This window comes from Heptranchias perlo, chromosome 6 (assembly GCF_035084215.1).
Source record: "Heptranchias perlo isolate sHepPer1 chromosome 6, sHepPer1.hap1, whole genome shotgun sequence".
In the NCBI taxonomy this organism is placed as follows: domain Eukaryota; kingdom Metazoa; phylum Chordata; class Chondrichthyes; order Hexanchiformes; family Hexanchidae; genus Heptranchias; species Heptranchias perlo.
In genome coordinates, this window is record NC_090330.1 from 4,953,044 (window position 1) to 4,977,726 (window position 24,683).

The 24,683-nt window shown below is 43.8% G+C and overlaps 1 protein-coding gene across 1 annotated transcript in view; it reads left to right on the plus strand.

The window, feature by feature from the left end:
• The window catches only part of uvrag (UV radiation resistance associated gene), a 260,049-nt gene extending 238,319 nt beyond the window's left edge, over positions 1-21,730 (plus strand). Inside the window, exons 14-15 of the mRNA XM_067985644.1 lie at positions 7,776-7,867; positions 15,643-21,730. Coding sequence (XP_067841745.1) covers positions 7,776-7,867; positions 15,643-16,351 — 801 coding nt within the window. The 3' untranslated portion in view covers positions 16,352-21,730. The remainder of the gene's footprint in view (positions 1-7,775; positions 7,868-15,642) is intronic.
• Positions 21,731-24,683: the final 2,953 nt, after the last annotated feature.

A 24,683-nucleotide genomic window follows, 5' to 3' on the forward strand; every position in this document is an offset into this window, starting at 1 on the left:
CCCTTGAGAATGTAACATGCCGTGCGCAGTACACCACTGCACTCACACAACCAGCAGTGCACAGCTGAGAGCACTAAAACAATCTTGAGGGACCTAATCACGAAAAGGTCCATCAAATGCAAATAGCTATTTAACCCTTCTACATTTGGTAGATGAGTCCTATTCCATGACTGTCTTTCGCTGTGAAGTAGAGGGCAGCTGAAGCTTTGTCCGAATTCTCAACAACTTACATTTATACAGCACCTCTAACGTAGTAAAAGGTCCCAAGGCGCTTCACAGGAGCATTCTCAGACAAAATTTGACACCATACAACATAAGGAGATATTGGGACAGGAGAGGTCGGTTTTAAGGAGCGTCTTAAAGGAGGAGAGCAAGGTTTAGGGAGGGAATTCCAGATCTCAGGGCCTGGGCAGCTAAAGGTACGACCGCCAACGGTGGAGCGATTAAAATCAGTGGCACGCAAGAGGCCAAAATTGAAGGTACGCAGAGATCTGGAAGGGTTGGAGGAGATTACAGAGATGGGGCGGGGTGAGGGCATGGAGTGTTATGAAGACAAGGATGAGAATCTTAAAATCAGAGAATCCACCCTTTCCACAACCCAGTGGAGCAGCAAAAGAGGGCGGTGAGTTAACAGTGTAAACAATATTCCACCAGTTCCTTGCAGGTTAAATATTGCAACTTAAAAATTAATAGAGCAGCAAATAATTAATTTACACCAAGGCCACAATCTTATCAATTCAAGCCGCCTCCCTCTCTCTTTTCAGTGGTGCTTTGCTGTTTTGTAGGGTAACTGTCAGTAACTGCTCCATTCATTCCTACGCAGCAAAACTTCTTGATTTGGCAGGCAAGTGTGGTTGTACAGAGGTAATTCGTCACCTTGCTGCTTCAAGACTGCTCCAATTGCAGTCAAGAAACTGCTGTTCTGTAGGAGTGAGGACTGGCCACCAATGTCAGGGTCCTTTAGCTGAAGAGCACATAAAAGGTGGGGCTACCTTGAAATTTAGGATGTCGAGCAGTAGCATAATCTTAGTTGGGAGCCAGTGATTTGGAGTTGGATAATGGGGAGGGAGAATTAACACACATGGGTAGTGATAAAAAGAAAAACTGAGCGGCTGGAATCTGAAATTAATGGGATGAGGGACTGGGGTTGTTTTCCTTTAGAGCAGAGAAGGTTGAGAGGAGATTTGATGGAGGTATTCAAAATCATGAAAGGTCTAGACAGAGTAGTTAGAGAGAAACTGTTCCCATTGACGAAGGTTCAAGAACCAGAGGACACAGATTTAAGGTGATTGGCTAAAGAACCAAAGGTGACATGAGGAAATACTTTTTTTACACAGCGAGTGATTAGGACCTGGAATGCACTGCCCGAGGGAGTGGTGGAGGCAGATTCAATCATGGCTTTCAAAAGGAAACTGGATAAATACTTGAAGGGAAATAATTTGGAGAGCTACGGGGATAGGGCGGGGGTGTGGGACTAGCTGGATTGCTCTTGCACAGACTCGATGGGCCGAATGGCCTCCTTCCGTGCTGTAACCTTTCTATTATTCTATGAAAACAAACTACCGTAAATATAAACTAGGCCTGGAAAAGGGTGGGGGCATAACGGGGTGAAAACTCTTCATCTGGTTCAGCTTTTTACACACATTTATGTACGTCGCACAAATTGTGAACTCCGTTCAGAAAAGCTGCATTATTTTTATTCTACATAGATATGCAAAAACGCACTTTTTTTTTGTAGTACGAGTTGTATTTGAATTGTAAAATCATCTGTTTTAAACAGAAGAGGCTTTTCTTCATCAATTATTCTGAAGGGCGTCTTTTTGAGGCACAGGTTCTGAGTAATGTCCCGTTTGTGCTAAGTATGCCGGCACCACAATATCTATTAGATTTGTGTGAAGTTGTATTTGGCACCGCTTCCAATCTGGTTACGGTTTAGGTAAACCGTATGTCTTCCATAATCCTCAGCCTTAGAGCATCAGGTTTCAATTGAGAGAATCTGCTCTTCAGGTTTTCAACCCAATCCAGCGTTGACCGAAAGCGCGAGTTATTGGTCATACGCCCTTTGAGCACCTTTCTCCTGCAGCGCTATGTCACGCAATGCATCTTCTTCCACAATGGGAGGAAAGTAATAGTTCCCACCAGTGCGGCATTGTGATTTAAGTTTGATTCAGAAAATTGGACTGTCCGCAAGTCATTCCTTTGTGCTTAACCCTTTCAGCTCTCGCTTGAGCTGGTAATTGAAGTAAGGGAACCACAACAAAAATAAGTTGCAATATTAAGTAGACTGTGTATAGAATCGATTAGGAACGGCATATTATGGCCTCATTAGTGATTCAGTTAGGAACACAGTGAGCGATGCTGGTGTGTCCATATTTATTGCCCATTCCTGGCTCGGCTGAGACAGTGGTGGTGGGTTGCTGCCTGTTGCAGACCTCGCGATGATGGTGGTCCCAGGATGGTGTTAAGTAGGGATTTCCAGGATTTTGAACCAGTAACGATGAAGGAACAGCGATTATATTTGATCAAGTTACTAGAGAAGGCCATTGAAGTAGCAGCACAAATAGTTTCAAGAAACAATTGAATGTGTATCTGGTGAGAGATTAGATTTAGGGATGTGGTGAGATGGCAGGTGGGAAAAAGAGACTGACTTTATGGCCCTAATGACCTTTCCCTGTTCTTAAACTACTGCATCTGAACATAATTTTTTTCGGATGAGTCATCAAGCAGAGGAACATCTGCCTGCTGAGGCAGATTGCATATCTAGGCACTCCACAGTACAACTCATTTGTACAGGGGAACTTTGTGCACTTAATGCAATCATTTTTCATATTGAGTTCCATCTGTTGTGAAGATTAAAGACTTAAGTAAGCCACTGCTGAAACTATAACAGTGGTACTCATAATATGGTCCGGGGACCCTTAGCAGCCCAACTCCCTTTTTAATTGTGCATTGGAGTCCTTTAGACATAGGACATAGCTTAGAAACGTTACCACTACAGATGCTAACACGCCTAATCCCTGTAACACCTGATTGAAAACTAAGAATGCATCAATATTAACACACAACCATGTAACTAATGTTATGATCCTGTTACTTTTTGTTGAGGCCAACAATCCAGACAATTATTTTGCCTTGGGCCAATCTCAAATGCTACACCATGAAGTCGGGAGCCGTGGGGCCATGCTTACAATTGATGCACAGTTAATATTTTTCAGAGTTCCAATAAGCATTTTTTTAATCACAGTTTTAATTTTTTTTTAATTGTACTCTGATTTGAAGCCTTGTACAGTCACAGTCGTTCCTTCATCGTCACTGGGTCAAAATCCTGGAACTCTCTACCTAACAGTACTGTAGGAGAACCTTCACCACACGGACTGCAGCAGTTCAAGAAGGCGGCTCACCACCACCTTCTCGAGCAATTAGGGATGGGCAATAAATGCCGGCCTCACCAGCGACGCCCACATCCCATGAACGAATAAAACAAAACAGTGGTCAATGAAAGCCCTAAACGTCAACATTCACAAAATTTAAAACTTAAGCGTTTAAAACCAAACCCTTTGATATAGCAGCACTTGTTCCCCTCAAGGTTGACACCTTGTATCTTTGACTTGTCTGCTCTAACTTGAATCAGATCTTTGTAACAAATGTAACCAACCTGCTGAAGTAGGTTTTGTACAAACGAGGCAGCTTATGTTTAGAATTATTTAGCCAGGTTGCAGATGTTTTGGCTGTTTTCGCTATCTGGCTCTGAAATTTAGAAAGTGGAGACAGTAACACATGTACGTTCAACTTTTATTACTCAACGGACATCTTGAAGACTTTGACTCTTAAAGTACATTGCTTTACTTTCTTGCCAAAAGCTTGAATTATTTTTGTTTAAAATAACTCCAATACAATAGCTACCCTTGATAATATTGCCTTTGGGAACCATAAGAAATGTGCATTACAAGGAGAGACAAGTTAGTAGAAGAGGCTTTTTTAAAAAAAAACTGTTATTAAGGGAGTCATAAACTATGCATTAGTACATTAAGAGCTGTGATAAATGGAAGACAGCCCTGTGGAGTGGAGTGTATGTAAACCAAAGCACCGCTAGTGTTTGCTGCACCTGTGATTTTCCCACATGGCGTGTTGGCCTGGCGATTGATGAAAGTTGCCGAGTAGAGACGTGGTATTTCTGTGTGGGAAGGTGGAGTGAGAGTCACCACTCTGGCATCTCCAGACAGCCAGTTACGGAATACCATTACCTGAAACCTGGCCGTCTGCTTTTCCCCCTCTGCTGCAGATAGTAACTGAGAGGAGAAAGTAACTTAAAAAATGTCAGTGAGTAACCCAGTACAAAATAACCAACAGACTTGCATTCCACATCCTCAGGGCATCCCAAAGCACTTTTACAGCCAATGGATCACTTTGTATTGTAGTCATTTATTATGTAGGCAGCTGATTTCCACACAGCAAGGTATCACAAACAGCACTGAGACAAATGACCAAATAATCTGTTTTTTGGTGGTGATGGTTGAGGGATAAATGTTGGTCAGGACACGGGTAAAATCCCTCTGCTCCTCTTCAACTAGTGCCATAGGATCTTGTATATCTTGTAGTTGAGGTGAATAGCATAGATGCATTTAAGGGGCAGCTAGGTAAGTACATGAGGGAGAAAGGAATAAAAGGATATTTTTTTATTTGTTCATGGGACGAGGGCGTCGCTGGCAAGGCCAACATTTATTGCCCATCTCTAATTGCCCTCGAAGGTGGTGATGAGCCGCCGCCTTGAACCACTGCAGTCCGTGTACTCCCACAGCGCTGTTGGGTAGGGAGTTCCAGGATTTTGACCCAATGATATGTTTCCAAGTCGGGGTGGTGTGTGACTTGGAGGGGAATGTGCAGGTGGTGTTGTTTCCATGTGCCCGCTGCCCTTGTCCTTCCAGGTGGTAGAGATCGCGGGTTTGGGAGGTGCTGTCGAAGAAGCCTTGGCGAGTTGCTGCAGTGCATCCTGTGGATGGTACACACTGCAGCCACAGTGCACCGGTGGTGAAGGGAGTGAATGTTTAGGGTGTTGGATGGGGTGCCAATCAAGCGGGCTGCTTTTTCCTGGATGGTGTCAAGCTTCTTGAGTGTTGTTGGAGCTGCACTCATGCAGGCAAGTGGAGAATATTCCATCACACTCCTGACCTGTGCCTTGTAGATGGTGGAACGGCTTTGGGGAGTCAGGAGGTGAGTCACTCGCTGCAGAATACCCAGCCCCTGACCTGCTCTTGTAGCCACAGTATTTATATATGCTGATACGGTTAGATGAAGTAGGGTGGGAGGAAGCTTGCGTGGATCATAAACACCATAAACCAGTTGGGCCGAATGACCTGTTTCTGTGCCGTAAATCCTATGTAACCTGAACATGCTGACAGGGTCTCATTTTAATGTCCTACCTAAAAGGTAGCACCTCCAACAATACAGTGCTCCCTAACTGCTCTAATGTGTTTAAGTCCTGGAGTAGGACTCAGGTGACAGTGCTACACAATGAGCGATATATAGATTACATGTATATCTATTTAGCACTCTGCACAGCATAAATTAGTGGACCTCCTGTGATGTTACTCATATTAAGTGTCTCGTGGCCTGGTTGCACCCTTCCATTTACCATATGATGCACTATAATGCAATTGTGTACCTTGCAGACACTACCCTCATTGATGTCAATCGAACCAAGGCAATGCTGAGAGCATGAGCTGATTCAATATTTCCCTGATTTGTGTATATCGGTATTTAAAGCGTGTGGTAGTACCACTGCCCCTCTTGTAAAGTGCTTTTACATTACCAGCCTGTCCATTCCTGTTTGGGAAGAGTGACTGCTGTGTGCTGCACTCTCCATTTCACATTCAGCATTAGGAGCTGCTCTCTGTAGGCACATGAATTCCACTGTGTAGTACAGAGACCAACTCCTCACATTTACTTGATCGCGCAGCCTTAACCCACATTGGACCCACATTCTTGATGATTGGTCCTCGAAAGCTGAGTTGCTTATGCCATGGAATACAGTCAGTAGGGGAGAATTGTGTTTGCACTCCTTAGATGTAAAACCACCAATAGATGCTGTAAAGTCATTTTAGGCTGGCCAGTGCCTGATGTGGTTGCCAAATACTTCACTCATTTCCTTTTCCCCATCTATTCCCTCTGTCTCATTCTTTCACTCTTTTTAGCGCTTAGACTTTCTGAACTCCTACAATTTGTAGGCTTTTAATACGAAACAGCAGCAACAACTTGCATTTATATAGTGCCTTTAACGTAGTGAAACATCCCAAGGTCCTTCACTGGAACATTATCAGACAGAAATTGACACCGAGCCACATAAGGAGACATTAGGACAGGTGACCAAAAGCTTGGTCAAAGAAGTAGGTTTTAAGGAGCGTCTCAAAGGAGAAGAGAGGTGGAGAGGTTTAGAGAGGGAATTCCTTAGGGCCTAGGCAGCTGACGGCATGGCCGCCAACGGGGTGGGCCTTGTTGTTACCCAACTATCGTTATTTGATTTGTCTCTTTTTAACTTCTACCTTTTTCATACTTTACACTCTGAATCTTCGCCCTTCTCTTACACTACTTAAAAATTACAAATCCCCTCAAGCTTCCTGTTTGAATGATTTATTCTGAACCCTTTGATTGTGTCCTGGCTATCTATTCACAAGAGAAACACAGATGAGAGGGGCCATCTGGTCCATCTTAGTTCATCCATCCCAAAAGGCCCTACAGTTTCACCCCCACCTACCCCCTCCATTGCAGCATTCATTGCTTTTTGAGTTCTCCCCGATGTCCTGGCCAATATTTATCCCTCAACTAACATCTCTAAAACAGATTATCTGATCGTTATCTAATTGCTGTTTGTGGGACCTTGCTGTGTCCAAATTAGCTGCTGCGTTTCCCTACATTACAATAGTGAGTACACTTCAAAAGTACTTCATTGGCTGTAAAGTGCTTTGGGACATCCTGAGGTCATGAAAGGCGCTATATAAATGCAAGTATTTTTAAGTAATACCAGAGTTTTTTCCTCCACTGTTCTATTCAGGATTCCGTTCCACATATTAATTACTCTTTGGTAAAGAATATTTTTTATTCGTTTGAACCCGTGTCTCCTTCTCCTACTCTCTAAATTTAGTTTAGACTAATTTTCCAAATTGTTTACTTCTCTAAGATTCCCTCTTGGATGCCTGCTTTCAAGGCTGAAAAAGCCCAAGTTTTTCCAGTCTTTCCTCATAACTCAGACCTCTGACATTAGGGATCAGCTTGTGACTCTTCTCGGCACTGCCTCCAGCGTTTGAATGTCTCCCTTGTGTCCGTGACCAGAACTGGACACTGTACTTGAGGTGCGGTCTGATCAGAGTTCTATAGAGTTTCCTAGTGGCTTCCTCTGACTAGTAAACTATTCCTTACTGTGTTCACTGCGCTGTTGTAGATGCAGCATATGATTTGCATCACCTTCTCTTTAATCCCCCTGTAAAATGAAACAAAACTCGGAATATGTGACCCATTGAGAATGATATGAATGGTTAAGTGACATTTTTTGTGATCATTCTGGTACTATTCCTTAATCTACAGCAAGGCCTTTTGTTAGTGTAACACCGCATACTTGGCGGGAGATTCGGGTGAAAAGGCCACTTCCTGTGCCAGCCTGTAAATGCCTGTGTGTGTGACCTTCATTTGATTGCATTTGGGAAAATCAAGAAGCCAATTCAATGTAAGGTTTCAAGTCTAGAACAGTAAGAAAACAATAAACCTTCTGTTTGCATTGACAGCTAAGATACCAGCATGGTCTGTCCACACCAGATCTCCGGCAGACGCTGCCTAACCTGAAAAACTTCATGGAACAAGGGCTAATGGTGAGATGGTAAGTATCCAATCCTTGAAATTAAGTTTTGTTGAGATTGTATCTGCTTTAAGAAGTTAATATTAGAATCGGTTTGGCACATTTAATATGAAAATCTGTGATACATGAGAACAGAAGAATTGTAGAATCGGTAAATGGCCAAAACGCCCAACAAATGTGCCTCTTTTTGTAGCAGGTCAAACTCACCTTTTCACCCTCAATCCCTTCTCTCTCCACAAAGACAACGAATTGTCTCTTTGTACTGTTTGCTTCAGTATCCATCCCTAGTGATGTATTCAACAACTCTCACCATTTGGTGAAAAAGTCTACATCTTTCTTCCCTTCTTATTCCTAACTTGCTATTTGAACCCTTCAGTATAGTGAGCAATTTCCTGGAGCAGTTTTGTCAATTGTCCTTCATAATCTTGAAAATTTCCATTGGGTCATCTTGAAATCTCTTTTCCAAAGAAAGCAAGCCCAATTTCCATGGACTTAAAAGCATCGTTGTTGCTCACCTCTGTACCGTCCAGTGGCATGTTGGCAAATTGCATTGGTGCCATGGATAATTGGTTTGCAACCACAACTCCATGTGCTAAATTCCCCAATCTTAGTTACCCTGTCGGGGGTAGGTGTAGAAGGAAAGCTGGGCATTTCCGAGGAGACCTGAAGTGGAGAAAATAGTTTTTTCGTTATTCTAATCTGTGGGGAAGTCAGACAACATAAGATGGATGGGCATATGATTCATTTTCCCCACTCTGTTCAAGAGCAACATAGGTCGAGGCCTGAGATCAGAGCGCCGATCCGCTCTCTTGGTTGAGCGACGAGAGAGAGTCTGATTAGTTCAGAAGAAGTAACATACCCTCAAAATATAAAATCAGATCTTTACTATATAGAGCATTGGATGTTGTCCAAGTACTGGCGACTCCGAGAAAGAGTTAGGTGCTTACATGGAAAGGTTAGTAGACTGCTGTCATAAAACCAGAGCCCAGTCAACAAATTACTATACAAGAGTTTTCTTTAAACTTCAGATCATTTAGCGTTGATATTTTGTTCCACACAGAGGATTCACCTCTGTTCCGCCTGTCTTGTACTGGAGCAGTGAACTTTGATGAACTGAATGACCTTTTCTGGTCTTCACTTTCTCATGTCCATGTTGCTGCCATCTCCTTTAAGAGATTTGAAAAGAATGCGTTAATCTTTTACTAATAAAATACGGATTATTACAGAGTGTGCTTTTAAACAGAGCACATTATTAAGTGCACAATACATCATTCTCTTAATAATGCTTCCCCAACTGTATAAGTGTGTTCTGTCAATATTTGTTTAAATAGGTAGGGGAACTGCCTGATGCAGGGTTGAAAAATGTATATTAGAATGTCAGAAAGCCTTGCACTTATATCTTGCTTTATCACATCTCTCAGACATCTCAAAGCACTTCACATACAATGACTTACTTTGAAGTGCATGGATTGTTCTGTAGACAAACGCAGCAGCCATTTTGTGCACAGCAAGATCCCATAAAGAGCAGGATGAAGGACCAAGTGTACAGTACACTTCTAGAAGAAGAGCATCCTGTTGAATTTTATTGGAAAAAAGTTTCCTGTAAAAGGCCATTCTCTAGAGTCACTTTTACAGTTGCACCGTATTCTTACTAGAGGGGAGTTTCCTGTTTTTTGGGGTGAGGGGTAGCACTAAAGTTATTTTCTGTTCTCCCTCTTCACAACATGCCTATGGCTAAGTAGGAAACCTGAAACTTGCTCCCAAGCAGTCGTATTCATTAATACTACTCTTCAGTTGAAAGAGTGTGGCTCAGAATTAATTTTCCATACAGTTTCCCTCTTCTCTTTCCCCCCAACCCCACTCCCAAAAGATGGGGAAGCACTTGGTATCTTCTCCTCTGACATCTCGGGTGAGGTTGAGAACTTCCTATGGTTAAAATTGGCAATCACCCTACACCGTTTCCACTCTGTGGTAATAACCATTACTGCTTCAACTCGTTAGGAACCTGCCTTATCTTAAGTTTCTTTAGAAAGTATTTTAGAAAGTGCCATTGTAATACTACTTTTAGAAGCAAAGATGTTGTCTTCAATATTTGACTCCACTTTCAACACTTGTTACAATAACTTAATGTATTGGTGTTTAACATTCCCATTACAATCATGTACTCAAATAACCATGGTGGACTACAGATTATCTGGTCATGTGCACATTACTGTTTGTGGTACCTTGCTGTGTGCAAATTGGCTGCTGTATTTCCTACATTACAACAGCGACTGCACTTCAAAAGTACTTAATTGGCTGTAATGCGGTTTGGGGCGTTTTGAGGTTGTGAAAGGCACTTAAATACACAAGTTATTTTTTTTTCTTTCTATTTATCACCTCAGATTGTTTCCACTACTAATGGCAGACCTGTAACCCACCAGTACTCCACTCTAGTGTTACACAGAGTAAAATATTCAAGTCACAACCCATATATGGAAGGGCAAAATGCATAATTCACTTCACACCCCACCATTCTGCTTCACTGAAATCTTAATAACTCTCATTGTGGATCGATAGTCTACTCCTGTTAATGGAAAAACGTAACTCTGCTCAAAAGAAATTTAAATTATTTACTAGTTTGAATTATGGAAATTTAATAAAACAGCGTAGAAACAATTACAGGTTTCTAAGATGTGACGAAACACTTAGGGTCTAGGGCCTAAGCTCTGGAATTCCTTCCCTAAACCTCTCCGTCTCTCTACACCTCCCACCTCCTTTAAGATGCTCCTTAAAACCTACCTCTTTGATCAAGTTTTTGGTCACCTATCCTTTTTTTTTACTCGTTCTTGGGATGTGGGCGTCACTGGCGAGGCCGGCATTTATTGTCCATCCTTAATTGCCCTTGAGAAGGTGGTGGTGAGCCGCCTTCTTGAACCGCTGCAGTCCATGTGGTGAAGGTTCTCCCACAGTGCTGTTAGGAAGGGAGTTCCAGGATTTTGACCCAGCGACGATGAAGGAACGGTGATATATTTCCAAGTCGGGATGGTGTGTGACTTGGAGGGGAACATGCAGGTGGTGTTACCATGTGTCTGCTGCCCTTGTCCTTCTCGGTGGTAGAGGTTGCGGGTTTGGGAAGTGCTGTCGAAGAAGCCTTGGCAAGTTGCTGCAGTGCATCCTGTGGATGGTACACGCTGCAGCCACTGTGCGCCGGTGGTGAAGGGAGTGAATGTTTAGGGTGGTGGATGGGGTGCCAATCAAGCGGGCTGCTTTGTCCTAGATGGTGTCGAGGTTCTTGAGTGTTGTTGGAGCTGCACTCATCCAGGCGAGTGGAGAGTATTCAATCACACTCCTGACTTGTGCCTTGTAGATAATGGAAAGGCTTTGGGGAGTTAGGAGGTGAGTCACTCGCCGTAGAATACCCAGCCTCTGACCTGCTCTTGTAGCCACAGTATTTATATGGCTGGTCCAGTTAAGTTGCTGGTCAATGGTGGCCCCCAGGGTGGGGGACTCGGCGATGGTAATATCAAGGGGAGGTGGTTAGACTCTCTCTTGTTGGAGATGGTCATTGCCTGGCACTTGTCTGGCGCAAATGTTACTTGCCACTTCTCAGCCCAAGCCTGAATGTTGTCCAGGTCTTGCTGCTTGCGGGCTCGGACTGCTTCGTTATTTGAGGGGTTGCGAATGGAACTGAACGCTGTGCAATCATCAGCGAACATCCCCATTTCTGACCTTATGATGGAGGGAAGGTCATTGGTGAAGCAGCTGAAGATAGGCAACTGCCCTGAGGAACTCCTGCAGCAATGTCCTGGGTCTGAGATGATTGGCCTCCAACAACCACTACCATCTTCCTTTGTGCTAGATATGACTCCAGCCACTGGAGAGTTTTCCCCCTGATTCCCATTGACTTCAGTTTTACTAGGGCTCCTTAGTGCCACATTCGGACAAATGCTGCCTTGATGTCAAGGGCAGTCACTCTCACCTTACCTCTGGAATTCAGCTCTTTTATCCATGTTTGGACCAAGGCTGTAATGAGGTCTGGAGCCGAGTGGTCCTGGCGGAACCCAAACTGAGCATTGGTGAGTAAGTGCCGCTTGATTGCACTGTCAACGACACCTTCCATTACTTTGCTGATGTTTGAGAGTAGACTGATGGGGCGGTAATTGGCCGGATTGGATTTGTCCTGCTTTTTGGCGACAGGACAAACCTGGGCAATTTTCTACATTGTCGGGTAGATGCCAGTGTTGTAGCTGTACTGGAACAGCTTGGCTAGAGGCGCAGCTAGTTCTGGAGCACAAGTCTTCATCACTACAGCCAGGATGTTGTCAGGGCCCATAGCCTTTGCTGTATCCAGTGCACTCAGCTGTTTCTTGATATCACGTGGAGTGAATCGAATTGGCTGAAGACTGGCTGCTTTGATGGTGGGGATATCGGGAGGAGGCTGAGATGGATCATCCACTCGGCACTTCTGGCTGAAGATGGCTGCAAACGCTTCAGCCTTGTCTTTTGCACTCACGTGCTGGACTCTGCCATCATTGAGGATGGGGATGTTTGCAGAGCCTCCTCCTCCCGTTAGTTGTTTAATTGTCCACCACCATTCACGACTGAATGTGGCAGGACTGCAGAGCTTTGATCTGATCTGTTGGTTGTGGAATCGCTTAGCTCTGTCTATAGCATGTTGCTTCCGCTGTTTAGCATGCATGTAGTCCTGAGTTGTAGCTTCACCAGATTGGCACCTCATTTTTAGGTACGCCTGGTGCTGCTCCTGGCATGCTCTTCTACACTCCTCATTGAACCAGTGTTGATCCCCTGGCTTGTTGGTAATGGTAGAGTGAGGAATATGCCATGCCATGAGGTTACAGATTGTGCTGGAATACAATGCTGCTGCTGATGGCCCACAGCGCCTCATGGATGCCCAGTTTTGAGCTGCTAGATCTGTTCTGAATCTATCCCATTTAGCACGGTGGTAGTGCCACACAACACGTTGGATGGTATCCTCAGTGCGAAGACGGGACTTCGTCTCCACGAGGACTGTGCGGTGGTCACTCCTACCAATACTGTCGTGGACAGATGCATTTGCGACAGGTAGATTGGTGAGGACGAGGTCAAGTAAGTTTTTCCCCTCGTGTTGGTTCGCTCACCAGTCTGGCAGCTATGTCCTTAAGGACTCGGCCAGCTCGGTCAGTAGTGGTGCTACCGAGCCACTCTTGGTGACGGACATTGAAGTCCCCCACCCAGAGTACATTCTGTGCCCTTGCTACCCTCAGTGCTTCCTCCAAGTGGTGTTCAACATGGAGGAGGACTGATTCATCAGCTGAGGGAGGACGGTAGGTGGTAATCAGCAGGCAGTTTCCTTGCCCATGTTTGACCTGATGCCATGAGATTTCATGGGGTCCAGAGTCAATGTTGAGGACTCCCAGGGCCACTCCCTCCTGACTGTATATCACTGTACTGCCACATCTGGTCGGTCTGTCCTGCCGGTGGGACTGGACATACCCAGGGATGTAATAATATCTCCTTATGTGACTCGCTGGCAATATTTGAAACGTATAAAATTCTGACAGGGCTGGACAGACTGGATGCAGGGAGGATGTTTCCCCTGACTGGGGGGTCTAGAACGAGGGGTCACAGTCTCAGGAAAGGGGGTAGGACATTTAGGACTGAGATGAGGAGAAATTTCTTCACTGAGGGTGGTGAACCTGTGGAATTCTTTACCACAGAAGGCTATGGACGCCATGTCACTGAATATTTTTAAGAAGGAGATAGATAGATTTCTAGACACAGAAGGCATCAAGGAGCATGGAGAGAGAGTGGGAATGTCGTATTGAGAAGGAGGATCAGCCATGATCATATTGAATGGCGGAGCAGGCTCAAAGGGCCTAATGCTACTCCTATTTTCTATATTTCTATGTTTCTATAATAACGCTCCTGTGAAGCTCCTTGGGATGTTTTACTACGTTAAAGGCGTTATATTAATGCAAGTTGTTGTTTAGTATTAAAAGCTTACAAATTGCAGGAGGACAGGGTACTGAGTTAAACGATCAGCCATGATCATTTTGAATGGCGGAGCAGGCCTGAAGGGCCGAATGGCCTACTCTTGCTCCTATTTTCTGTGTTTCTATGACAGGAAGTCTATAGGATAAAGAGAGAATGAGACACAGAGGGAATAGCTGAAGTATTTGGCAACCACATCATATAAATGCAAATTGTTGTAAAAGGCAATATTTGCACAATTTCAATTCAAATTACACTAATTCGAAATAAGCAACTTAAGAGTAGAATGTATAGCCAGGATCCCTCTTTTTTTAAAACTCTCGTGCAAATGCTGAGTTTTGAAACTCTCGTGTAAATGCTCTCGAGTTTCTTTGTTTTTCCGTAACAGTGAAACTATTTTAAAACGAAACTGATGTGTCTTTATCTGATTCTGGTGAACTTCAGAGAGGAGACATATAGGAAGATATTTGATCGGTTAGAAGTATTGATTTTGGTGTGCCCGATCTGTCAGTGTGAGGTTTATGTATTTTTTTTAAAAAAACAGCCCTGAGTTTTTGTCTCGTAATTTTGAAGAGTTATGTCGACCACTGAACAAGACACTAAAACAACATGGTTTCTGTCAAAACCCAATGCCAAAGATTTTGAATAAAGATCTTCTGAGCCAACGTGGTTCAGATGTGTAAGTACTGAGACCTTGTTCCGTACTAAACATATCCCTTGGAAGAGAAAAATTTGCCACGTCTGTAAAATTTTGATTTGAAACCTCTGTCGCTTAGGGCATTTCCTCTAAACGTATTTGAAGAGAGATTGTGGGGGGAAAGGACTGAAAAAGAGTGGCATGAGAGAGATTCAGTTCATAATCTGAACTCTTGTCGTTGGCCAAAACAATGGGAACCAGTTTAACTGAGCAGCCGTTATTACCTGAGCTGCTAATGCTGAGCAAATCACAGTGTGAGGTTTTCAGTGCATCTCGGGCATCCATTCCCACCCAAAAAACATAAACGCAGCTAAGCTGCATCAAGTTGTCATCAGGGTGCCCACATGCTCCCCTATCTTTTGGGATGGGGGGGAGGGGGGTGGGTGGAGAAGAGGGGAAACTGTATGGAAAATTACTTCTGAGCCGCATTCTGTTTACACTGAAGAACAGTATTAACAAATACTACTGCCCGGGAGCTGCAATGACGGCCATTTAACATTAAAGTGGTCTTACCTTATCTCCTTTCCATCTGGTTTTGCTCTTTTTCTATATTTTTCTCTCTGCAATCTGCCTGGCTGCGGAATTTGCAATTTTCTCCTCTTGCTGGACAGTGAGACGAGCCAAGACACTGCTGTGGAGGAGTGGGTCATCGCAGAATTCACAGGGTACTGAAAGCCCTCTATAAAACTATAGTTTTAGTTGAGAACTGTCACTACCCATCTGAATGTTGGGATAGCCCTATCCTCCAAATATGTTTCTTGCGAGAACGTGAGAAAGCCAAGAAAAATGCCACCAGTTAATGGTGCAGCCCCTACACATTGTCATATGTGGGAGAATTGACAGACTTGGTTTTGACATATAATTTACTTAATTTTTTTGATTAGGCAAGCAAAGTAGCCACTGGCATTTCTCTAGTGCTATGACAAGACAATGGTGCAATGAGGTTAACTGCCTTTTAATAGGCTAACCATTTGTTTTATTTTTAAACTGTGTGCTTATATCTGAATTACTTTAATGTATTCAAGATGGTGGTAGTGCTTAAATGGCTGCGTTAGTCTAGAAAAATATGTCCTGGTACATGTTGTGCATTCCAAGTTAACTCATTCTCTTGTTTTCTCTTATGAAGTGATCGACCTCTATCCAGTGCCATTCCCGTACCTCGAAGGCAAACAGCCACCACATCTGCAGGTTCAGATATGCTTTTTCACAGCAGTGGGGTCCCTTCTCCAGTCAGAGCTTGGAGGCAGTCACATGGGAGCTCTGAAGAAGATCTGCCCCCAAGCTACAATGCTGCAATGACTCATGCCATAACCCTCGGGGCATCACCAAAGGATGACCACAAAGTGCGCACCTCTTCAACGCTCGAGGTTTCTGACCACTCCTTCAAAGATGGAGACCAGGAGAAGACTATGTGCGAAAGCTTTAAAAACGGAGCACACAGTAATGAAAATGGCATAGTTTATGAAGCAGCCCAGTCGCAGGAGGTTACCTCTGAGCTCTCCACCGAGGTAAATGGAATGACTTTGCCCAACGCACACGCGGGCAGCACCTGTAGCCCGCAGTCAGGTGACTTCAGCCACCTTATGGGTGGCAGCATCTTCTGCTCCGTGGAGCGGGCCGAGGAGATCATAGGAATGGAAGCCACGGGCTTCAGTGCGGACGAGCAACTGGAAGGATTCTGTATTCCCGTTGATCACGCCGTGGCGGTGGAGAGCGATGATCAAGTTCTGGGGGAGCTTGATGCCGAAGGGTTTGAGGAGTTCTCCAGGAGGATCTGTGCACTGAACGAGAACGTCTCGAGTTTCCGCCGGCATCGCAAGGGCTCGGATAAGTGATGCGCGCTGTTGGTGGTGATAGGGATACTAAGAAACGTGGACTGGACTGGAGACCAAGTTGCACTTCTTTTGAGACAATTTGTAGAGATGAAATTATGGGCATTGCTATTCTCATGGTGAGATGGGGAAAAAACAGAAAAGAATCAAAACGTGGACCGCTGAAGATGCTGGGCTTTCAGACGAAGAGATCCAGTCTAGTAAGAGATGAGGGCGCAGTAAATGTACCTAGGTCATTGCTTTGCAGATCGACTTCATGCCATCCATGACTGCATGTTTGTATCACCCAGCCTTCGTATGCCACCAGACTTGTCAGCTGCTCACCCTTCTCAACCAAATGGGAATCAATCAGTTGGTAACCCCTTTCCTGATAACCCCAGGATTTGATTTCTTGTGGGGGAGGGGAGCAGGGAATTAATCCCCTTTACTCAAGCAGATAGATTGTGACCTCCCATGTTTGCCAAGCAGAATGTGTGCAGTGACGTTACAGAAGAGTTGCTTTGAAATGATGTGAAGCTTCTGAATCCCACAAGTTCCTTCTTTAAGTTGGAAGCTTGCCATATCCTTGTGATGAGGTTCCCCAGAATTAGACAGTTCAGATAGTAAGATGGTTAAGCTTTGCTACTGAACCAGATTAAGGGTAATTGGAAAAAGTTGGAAGTAAGTTAAAATCAGTAACTTGGCAGAAAACATTTTGCCGAGAGCGACAGTTTTTCTACTGAGCAACTCAAAGCATCAAGTAAATATAGTTTCAATTTAAGTTGCCGTATACTGCCTGTCTATATTAGCTATCTTTTGGCTACACATTGTGCAGTCTCAGGTATCGTTTAACTGTTTGATATTAGTTTCAACCTCTACCCTTCACAGCCCAAGACCCACCTATAAACTGAATACAGGGAAAGTGCATGAAGATCTCCCCTCAGCTGATGGTTTAAAGGCTGTAGGTGAATGATGTTTGGTCATTTGCAAATTTAATTGCTGTGAGTTCCTATTCGTTTTCCTTCCCTCTCCCTCACTTCCAAAACAAAATTAAATTTCTTCCGAATTTAACCTCCGAAATATTGGTTTTAAAAGACCCAGTGTTTTATAGCGTAGAGGCTTTCATTTTGGTTCAGTAGGTTTAGGAAATAGCTCCTCTGTTTCTGTGGCTTCCAGGTGCACTGCCCCCTGCACTGCTTGCCTACCTGTGTTGCCCAGCGCACTGCCCCCTGCACTGCTTGCCTACCTGTGTTGCCCAGCGCACTGCCCCCTGCACTGCTTGCCTACCTGTGTTGCCCAGCGCACTGCCCCCTGCACTGCTTGCCTACCTGTGTTGCCCAGGTGAATTGAGTTGAGCACTGCTGCCTTACCTGTGTTACACCTAATCAAAGAATACTATCTTACAAGTAAGGTACGTAGATGGAAAGCATTCAGTTTTTTTTTTCTGGCCATCTTCCTCCATTACCTTTTTAAATGATCATTTAAAAATTATTATTTATGATGTCCAGTCAGATTTTGGATCTGATCTACGCAGTATGTAGTAGCAGCTGGGGTTAAGTTACACTGGAGTAAGCTTGCTAATAAAGCAAGGACATTCTTTATTCAAGATGAATGGCTCCTGCTACTTCATACAAAGAATTGGATCAATCCAAATTGTTTCCCCCCCCCCATCACTATAAGAACAGACAAAGAAAAAACAAAAAATCACTGAGGATGCAGAGGATAAGTGAACAAAATATTAGATGACCAAAAAGTTTGACCCAGTTTGGAGAATTAAACTAATGATTGCATTCAAGTATTAACTAGTTGCGCAATCTATGAATTGTAATCTCCTCTTCCCCATTTATAACCTGCCAATACTTCCTAGCAGTGGTGTTCGTAATATGGCCCGGTGGGGTGAGGGTGAAGGGATGGAGGGTGGTATGTGTCCCCTCCCCAACATACGGCCCTTGGCAGACTAGTTGTTGCATGTGCCTCTGGGCCATTCGTTGTCTGCCCGGCTGTCGGACTTGGGGCTCAAGCTGGGAGTCAGTGCTCGGTGTGACCAGGAGGAATTCTATTAGGAGGTGGGTTATCCCAGCTTCCAACAGCAACTCAAAGGGCCCTGTTAAAATAAAACCATATGGTTTTGCGATGATTTTTTATTCTGCCTGTGGGCAAGTACCCGGACTCGTCTTGACAACTACCCACAGTGGCGTAACTGAAATTGCACATACCGACCCATGTCCTATCCCTTCCTAGTGTGCCATGTTGCAGCATTACAGAGAGTGACCCTTTAACAGAGTGTTGATTTGCAATTGTCAGCCTGGGCAATAAGTTAATGGTAACGCTGCTTTTAAAGTATTGGTATTACGAATGCAGTTGCTTTTTTTTTCAGTAGTGCTGTAATGATGTATCGTTCTATTGATTCACAACGCCAGTGTGGTTCTAATCTAAATACGTCGTTATGTTCCGTCTGAAAGTTGTTTGCTGAGCATCTTGGTGCTCAAGATTTCCCCAGAAGTAACCTGTGGAGAAATGCTTCCAACAGCCTTGCGCATCAAACATTCACACATTTGAGAGATATAATGCTGTACAGAGATGAGCAAACCATGTGGGAAATATCCAAGGGTGTTGACGTATCCCTTATCTTGGGGACAAGCCATGACTTCCAACTTCTGTCTTACACGACTGATGTTTGAGGCCTCCAAATGCTACTAGTTCCTCAGGTGATTTAAATACATAGGAAACTGAATCTTACCGCTGCAGGTTTTTATACCCACGATCTTGGCCATCTCATCAGCCAAGCAGCTGCCAGCCCCACGAGTTTAAATGGCTGGGCATCTCTCTCCATAATGGTCGTAGCATGTGTTTTGTTTTAAGCTGTCTCTGTGGACTTCATCTAGCTGTTCCAATGTTGGTGTGTAAATGTGTTTTATTTTCATATACTTTAAAGGCCACATCAGTCTCTTTAACACGTGCGTTGATCAATTTAATTGATGCTTAGGGTCGTCCATTGGCGGTTAACCAGAGTGATTAGTGACTTACACCAATGATCTTCCCCTGGGGCGTTGGTGCTAAAACAGGATGTTCAAACACAGTCCACACTTCCTGGGCCAGAGATTAAGTTTGAGCTTGTCCCTGAGCACACTGGAAGCGATGCACAGACACCTCAGCACTTGTACCAAACGAGTGCAGTCCATGTTCCTTCTGCACAAATTGATGCATCGTATCAAAACACTGCCCGTGTCGCCTTCCCAGCCCCCCGCCCCCCAAACAAGTAACGTTGTCGAACACATTTGTTTTGTAGTCCAATATCTCAATGTTAAGGAGTAAGTATATTTTTAGGATGAAATAGTTTTCTCAGCTAAACATATAACCTACACACTGATCTTCCCTGTATCATTCAGTTAGATCCTGATATCACTTGTCTGATGACATGGTTCAGTCACAGGAGCCTGCTGCCTATTGCTAGCCAATATAATAGTAAGGAGCCCTTGCATTATTGTATATTATAAAGAATAATGGACTTGTATTTTGCCTCAGGATTTGAGGTAACCTTGGTAAAATGCTTAAGGTTTGGTTTTGTGCTTTGCTCCATCTCGACCCCTTCATCCTTTACTGCCTCATAACCCACTTCAGTACTGGGTTCTCTTCAACTTTAGATTACCCAAGACTAAAACCATAGATTTTTCGCCAATTGTAACACATGGTAGTTGGACACTGGGTTGATCCATGGGGTTAGCACAATATATTTTCACTTCTGAGTTCAGATTCCGATCCAGCACACACTTTTGGGAAAGACACCCCTTCCTACTGGCTTTTAAGTTCCCAAGTGGAAAAAGTTGGCCAATGTTAACCCATTCCATAATGGACATGGATGTACAGCACAAAGCTACTGACAATTTGCCACATATATTGACGTGGTTAACTCAAAGAAGCTGTAAGGTTGTCTGGTGTTGAAACTGGGTAGATTCACACTTGGGGTTAAGGTGTATGGTTGAGCTACAATATAGTCTTAACCCAGTTTCTAGTTGATTATGTGCCTGTGCCACAAAACTACCAACAATAAGAGGCATCCAGGCATACTCAATACTAACATGAGGTATAGAAAGTGGAAAATAGTTCAATATCCCAGCACTAATGCCCCTTTCCCTCACTGTCTTTAAATTTGCCATTTTTAGCTCTATCTCCGATCATCTTCAGTAAAGTATTGTAAAGAATGAAAGCTACCGAAAAAATTATACAAAACGATTACAACCGAATGAGTTAGTTAAAAGGTGATTAGCTGAGGTGTAATATTTAGACATAGTTCCTTTACCTCCCTCCCCCCCCCCAAACACACACACACCCCACACTTGTAGCAAACAAGACGGTATTGAGATAACCGGAGGATATGAAATCTCGCATCTGGACTGATGTTAGGCCTCTACCCGTGTATTCTTGTCATTTCTCCTGCAGTTTTTTGGGGTTGTGTGTGTCACCTGTGTTCTGCAGCGTTTTTTGTTTTCTGTTCTGGGTGATAAACATCATGGGATCTGATTTCTCAATCCCCGAGTGTGAGCACCATCGAGGCAACATAACCAACGCTAGACGTCCCAGGCCTTAGTCTGGGTGATGTGCTCCAGAGCTTTCATTCCTGTATTTAAAAAAAAAGCTTCACCTGAGCACATGTTTAAAGCTTGTCTCTCTGGCATGTGTGGGCTAACTCCCATCAAGCTGAGGCTCAATTAGGGGATAGACTTCACACGTCTATTTAGGTTCACTTTGTACCAGCGATAGTGGAAAAAATATTGGAAGGGTCCCTGAATACGAGACGCTGTGGGGAACGCAGGACTGGAACACAAACTGGAATGCAAAGTCACTCGCTCGTCTCTGTATAGCATAGAAAGAAACAGTGCTGCGCCACAGTGTGCTACCTCGGGTCATATTCTGAAGTGATGCCACGTTGCTATTTGATGCTTGGGGGAGCTTGAACCCCGGGTCCATGTGGGGGTAACCCAGCAGTCACAAACTGACCTGTGCACCCTTTGTAGTGGTGATGATTGTCTGCAAATCTGATGCATCTGTTTGTAGCAGGATGCCTGAGGGAAGCAGAGAAAAAGACAATGGAACGATAAACAGAACGAGTACAATATTGGCTCGGTGAAGATTGTCCCTTCGATTACAGTGGCATAATTTTTGCCAAAATCACTGGTGAACCATTTGTAGCTGCATGCCCCCCACACTTCCTTTTTACCTTTTTTTTTAATTTCTATTTATTAAAGAAAAAAATGCAGCAGTTTATTTAAATAGTTACTCCAACTGCAATCAGTAAAAGGCTGTGATCATTTGCAACTTGTATTCACATACTTGCTAATGATTCAAGTGTCAATGAAAATAATCCTGGTAAGCAAAATGGAATAAAATATTGTTTTACCATAATCTGTGTGAATCCTCACTTATTAAAAATGATTTATTATTCACTCTCAGGATGTGGGCATCACTGGCAAGGCTGGCATTTATTACCCATCCTTAGTTGCCCTGAGAAGGTGGCTTGCTCGGTCACTTAAGAGGGCAACCACATTGTTGGGGGACTGGAGTCACATAGGCCCAGGTCAGGTAAGGACGGCAGGTTTCCTTCCCTAAAAGCCATTAATGAATTGGATTTTTGCGACAATCGGACAGCTTCATGGTCTTACTGATACCAGCTTATTATTTCCAGATTTTTACACTGCTGTGGTGGAATTTGAACTTGCATTGTCTGAATCATTAGTCCAGCCTCTGGTTTACTAGTCCAGTAATGTAACCACCAAGCTACCGTACCCCATTTTGTGTGAGGGTTTTAATTTAAGTGTAGTACATTCCTCTCTGAAAGCAAACAAATATTGAACAAGAATCAGCTCTGTTTAGAGCCACTATTACAGCCAAGGCTATTTCCAACACATTTATCATGAAAATGACTGTTTCCACGAGCCCAGCCCTTGCGATCTGAAACCTGTGTCTTTCACACTCTTGTCGCAGTGACTAAGCACAGTCCAGCTCCGAACAATTAAGCAAGTTGCTTATTTTACGCAGGATCCCCACGGTATCTGCTGTCACAGAATCTTAGAAATCACTGTGCAGACACTAGCTCTACATCAGGAGCTATCTATTGTAATTCTTTTTCACTGTATCCTTTGTATTCAGCCCTTACTTATTCAATTCCTCTTTAAATGATTCTAGAGTCTTGGCCCCTCAATAGCCACTTGTGGTGAAGCATTTCATGTGCTAAGAACCCTACTTGTTTTTTTTAAAAAAAAGTTTCTTCCAATTTCCCCCTGTGTTGCTGTAGTGATAATCCTGAGTCTATGCCCCCTTGTTACTGATTTGCCAACCAGTGCAAGCGATCTTTCACAACCCTTCATAATTTTGAGAACCTCTTAAGCTCTCTTTCAATGACAATAGTCCCAACTACTATAATAAAAACAGAAAATGCTGGAAACACTCAGCAGGTCAGGCAGCATCAGTGGAGAGAGAAAGAGTTAATGTTTCAGGTCAATAACCTTTCAATTTCTTTAGCCTGTCTTTATGATTACAATCTTTCATTTCAGGTTAAATTTTAGTGAATTGTTACTATTTCCGTTCCATGGTTTTATGTTTCTACTTATAATGGATTGTCCAGACTGCACACTTACCTAAATTTAGCATCTGTTCTGTTTGTCTTCAATACCCCTATATATCCACAATCCTATCTTCATTCTTTATGGCCTTTTCTACTTGCACTCCCACCTTTGAAGATCTCTCAAGTGGCTGTTACCTCTGTCCATCAGCAGATGGAACACATCACAATACTGGACCACTTAAATTACTTATTTACAATCACCTGATTTGTAAAACCAAAGGTTTAGGCAAAATACTGTTGCAAACTTCCATTTATTTAGTGCTCCTCACGTGCAGGAAAACATCTCTGCATTTTACAATGAGGAGGAAAGGATAGGATAGGAGAGGAGCAGAGAGCCTTGGAAGGACCATCGAAGGCATGCTCAAACAGAAGGGTTTTGAGACTTGACAGCTGGCAGTGCGGTGACCAGACAGAGTGAACTGGAGAGAGAATTCCAGCAGGCACGTGCACAGTGGCTGCCAATGTTGGGGCTGGAGTCTGGTTGGACTTAGTCGGGGAGGTTTCATCACATAACCTCCACACCCCCGCCATTGGTCGCCCGACACGTCCATCCCCACTATGCACCGTCTTCCCACACTGATTGGAATACAAACAAGCTCTTGCCCGATTTGACAGTTGAGAATCATCCAAAGAGCCTTTTCCCATCTCCAATATTTTTAAAGCTGATAAACAAAACGAAAGAAAATGGGGGGGGGGGGGGGGAAGAAAACGCTTTTTTAAATGCCCCTATGATTTTACTTCCGGCTTACTCTCAGCACCGTTCAAGAGATGAATCTAATTCCTGAAGGGTTGGTAACCTGAGGTGGAGAAGAGGCAGTGAGTGTAAAGGGACATAAGGCAGGCGATTGCTCTGGGCAGGTGGGATGGTGCTATCAAATTTTAAAACAAGGATAAATGGCCTGATTGTTTTAAACAGTCATTCTTCCAGCTAATCCTTGAAATCGCCCATTCTCCTTCAATACTTAAGCGCTCAGAGTCCCACACACCTCGAACACGTATCCGCCAAATGCCAGAATGGTTGAACACAAAGAATCTTTTAAGGATAGGTTTCCCCTTTTGAAGTTGAAAACAATCTCTTTCAAGATTGTTTGTCGCAGCCAATTTTAACAAACATACAAAACATACACAATAGACCAGGTAGAGAGTCAAACAATGGGACATTTGTGGGACACCAGCGTCACAAGGCACACCGATTGCAAACTACATTCCTGCCTGACCTCAAATCTTAAACTTCCTATAAACAAATCATTAGTTGCGGCAGGATATAAAATTTCACACTGTTGAGGACAATTTATTATGGCAGTTCAGGATGAAGCTTCCTCCCCCACATCTACTCCCATTACCAAGACTGCTTTCTTTCACCTCTGCAACATTGCCCACCTACGGTCCTACCTTTCCTCAACAGTTGCTGAGACCCAGCCCATGCCTTCAACCGCCCTAGCAGTCTCCTAGCTGCCCTCTCCAACTCAACCCTGCCCAAGCAGCAAAGCATCTAAAAAGCCGCAACTCACTCCCAAAGCGCTTTTAAACCAAGGAGGTAGTTTTCAAGTGTCTTCACTGTTGTATGAAACGCGGCAGCCAATTTGCGCACGGCAAGGTCCCACAAACAGCAATGTGATGATGACCAGATAATCTGTTTCAGTGATACTGGTTGAGGGATAAATATTGGCCAGGACACCGGGGAGAACTCCTCTGCTCTTCTTCGAAATAGTGCCATGGGATCTTTTACATCCA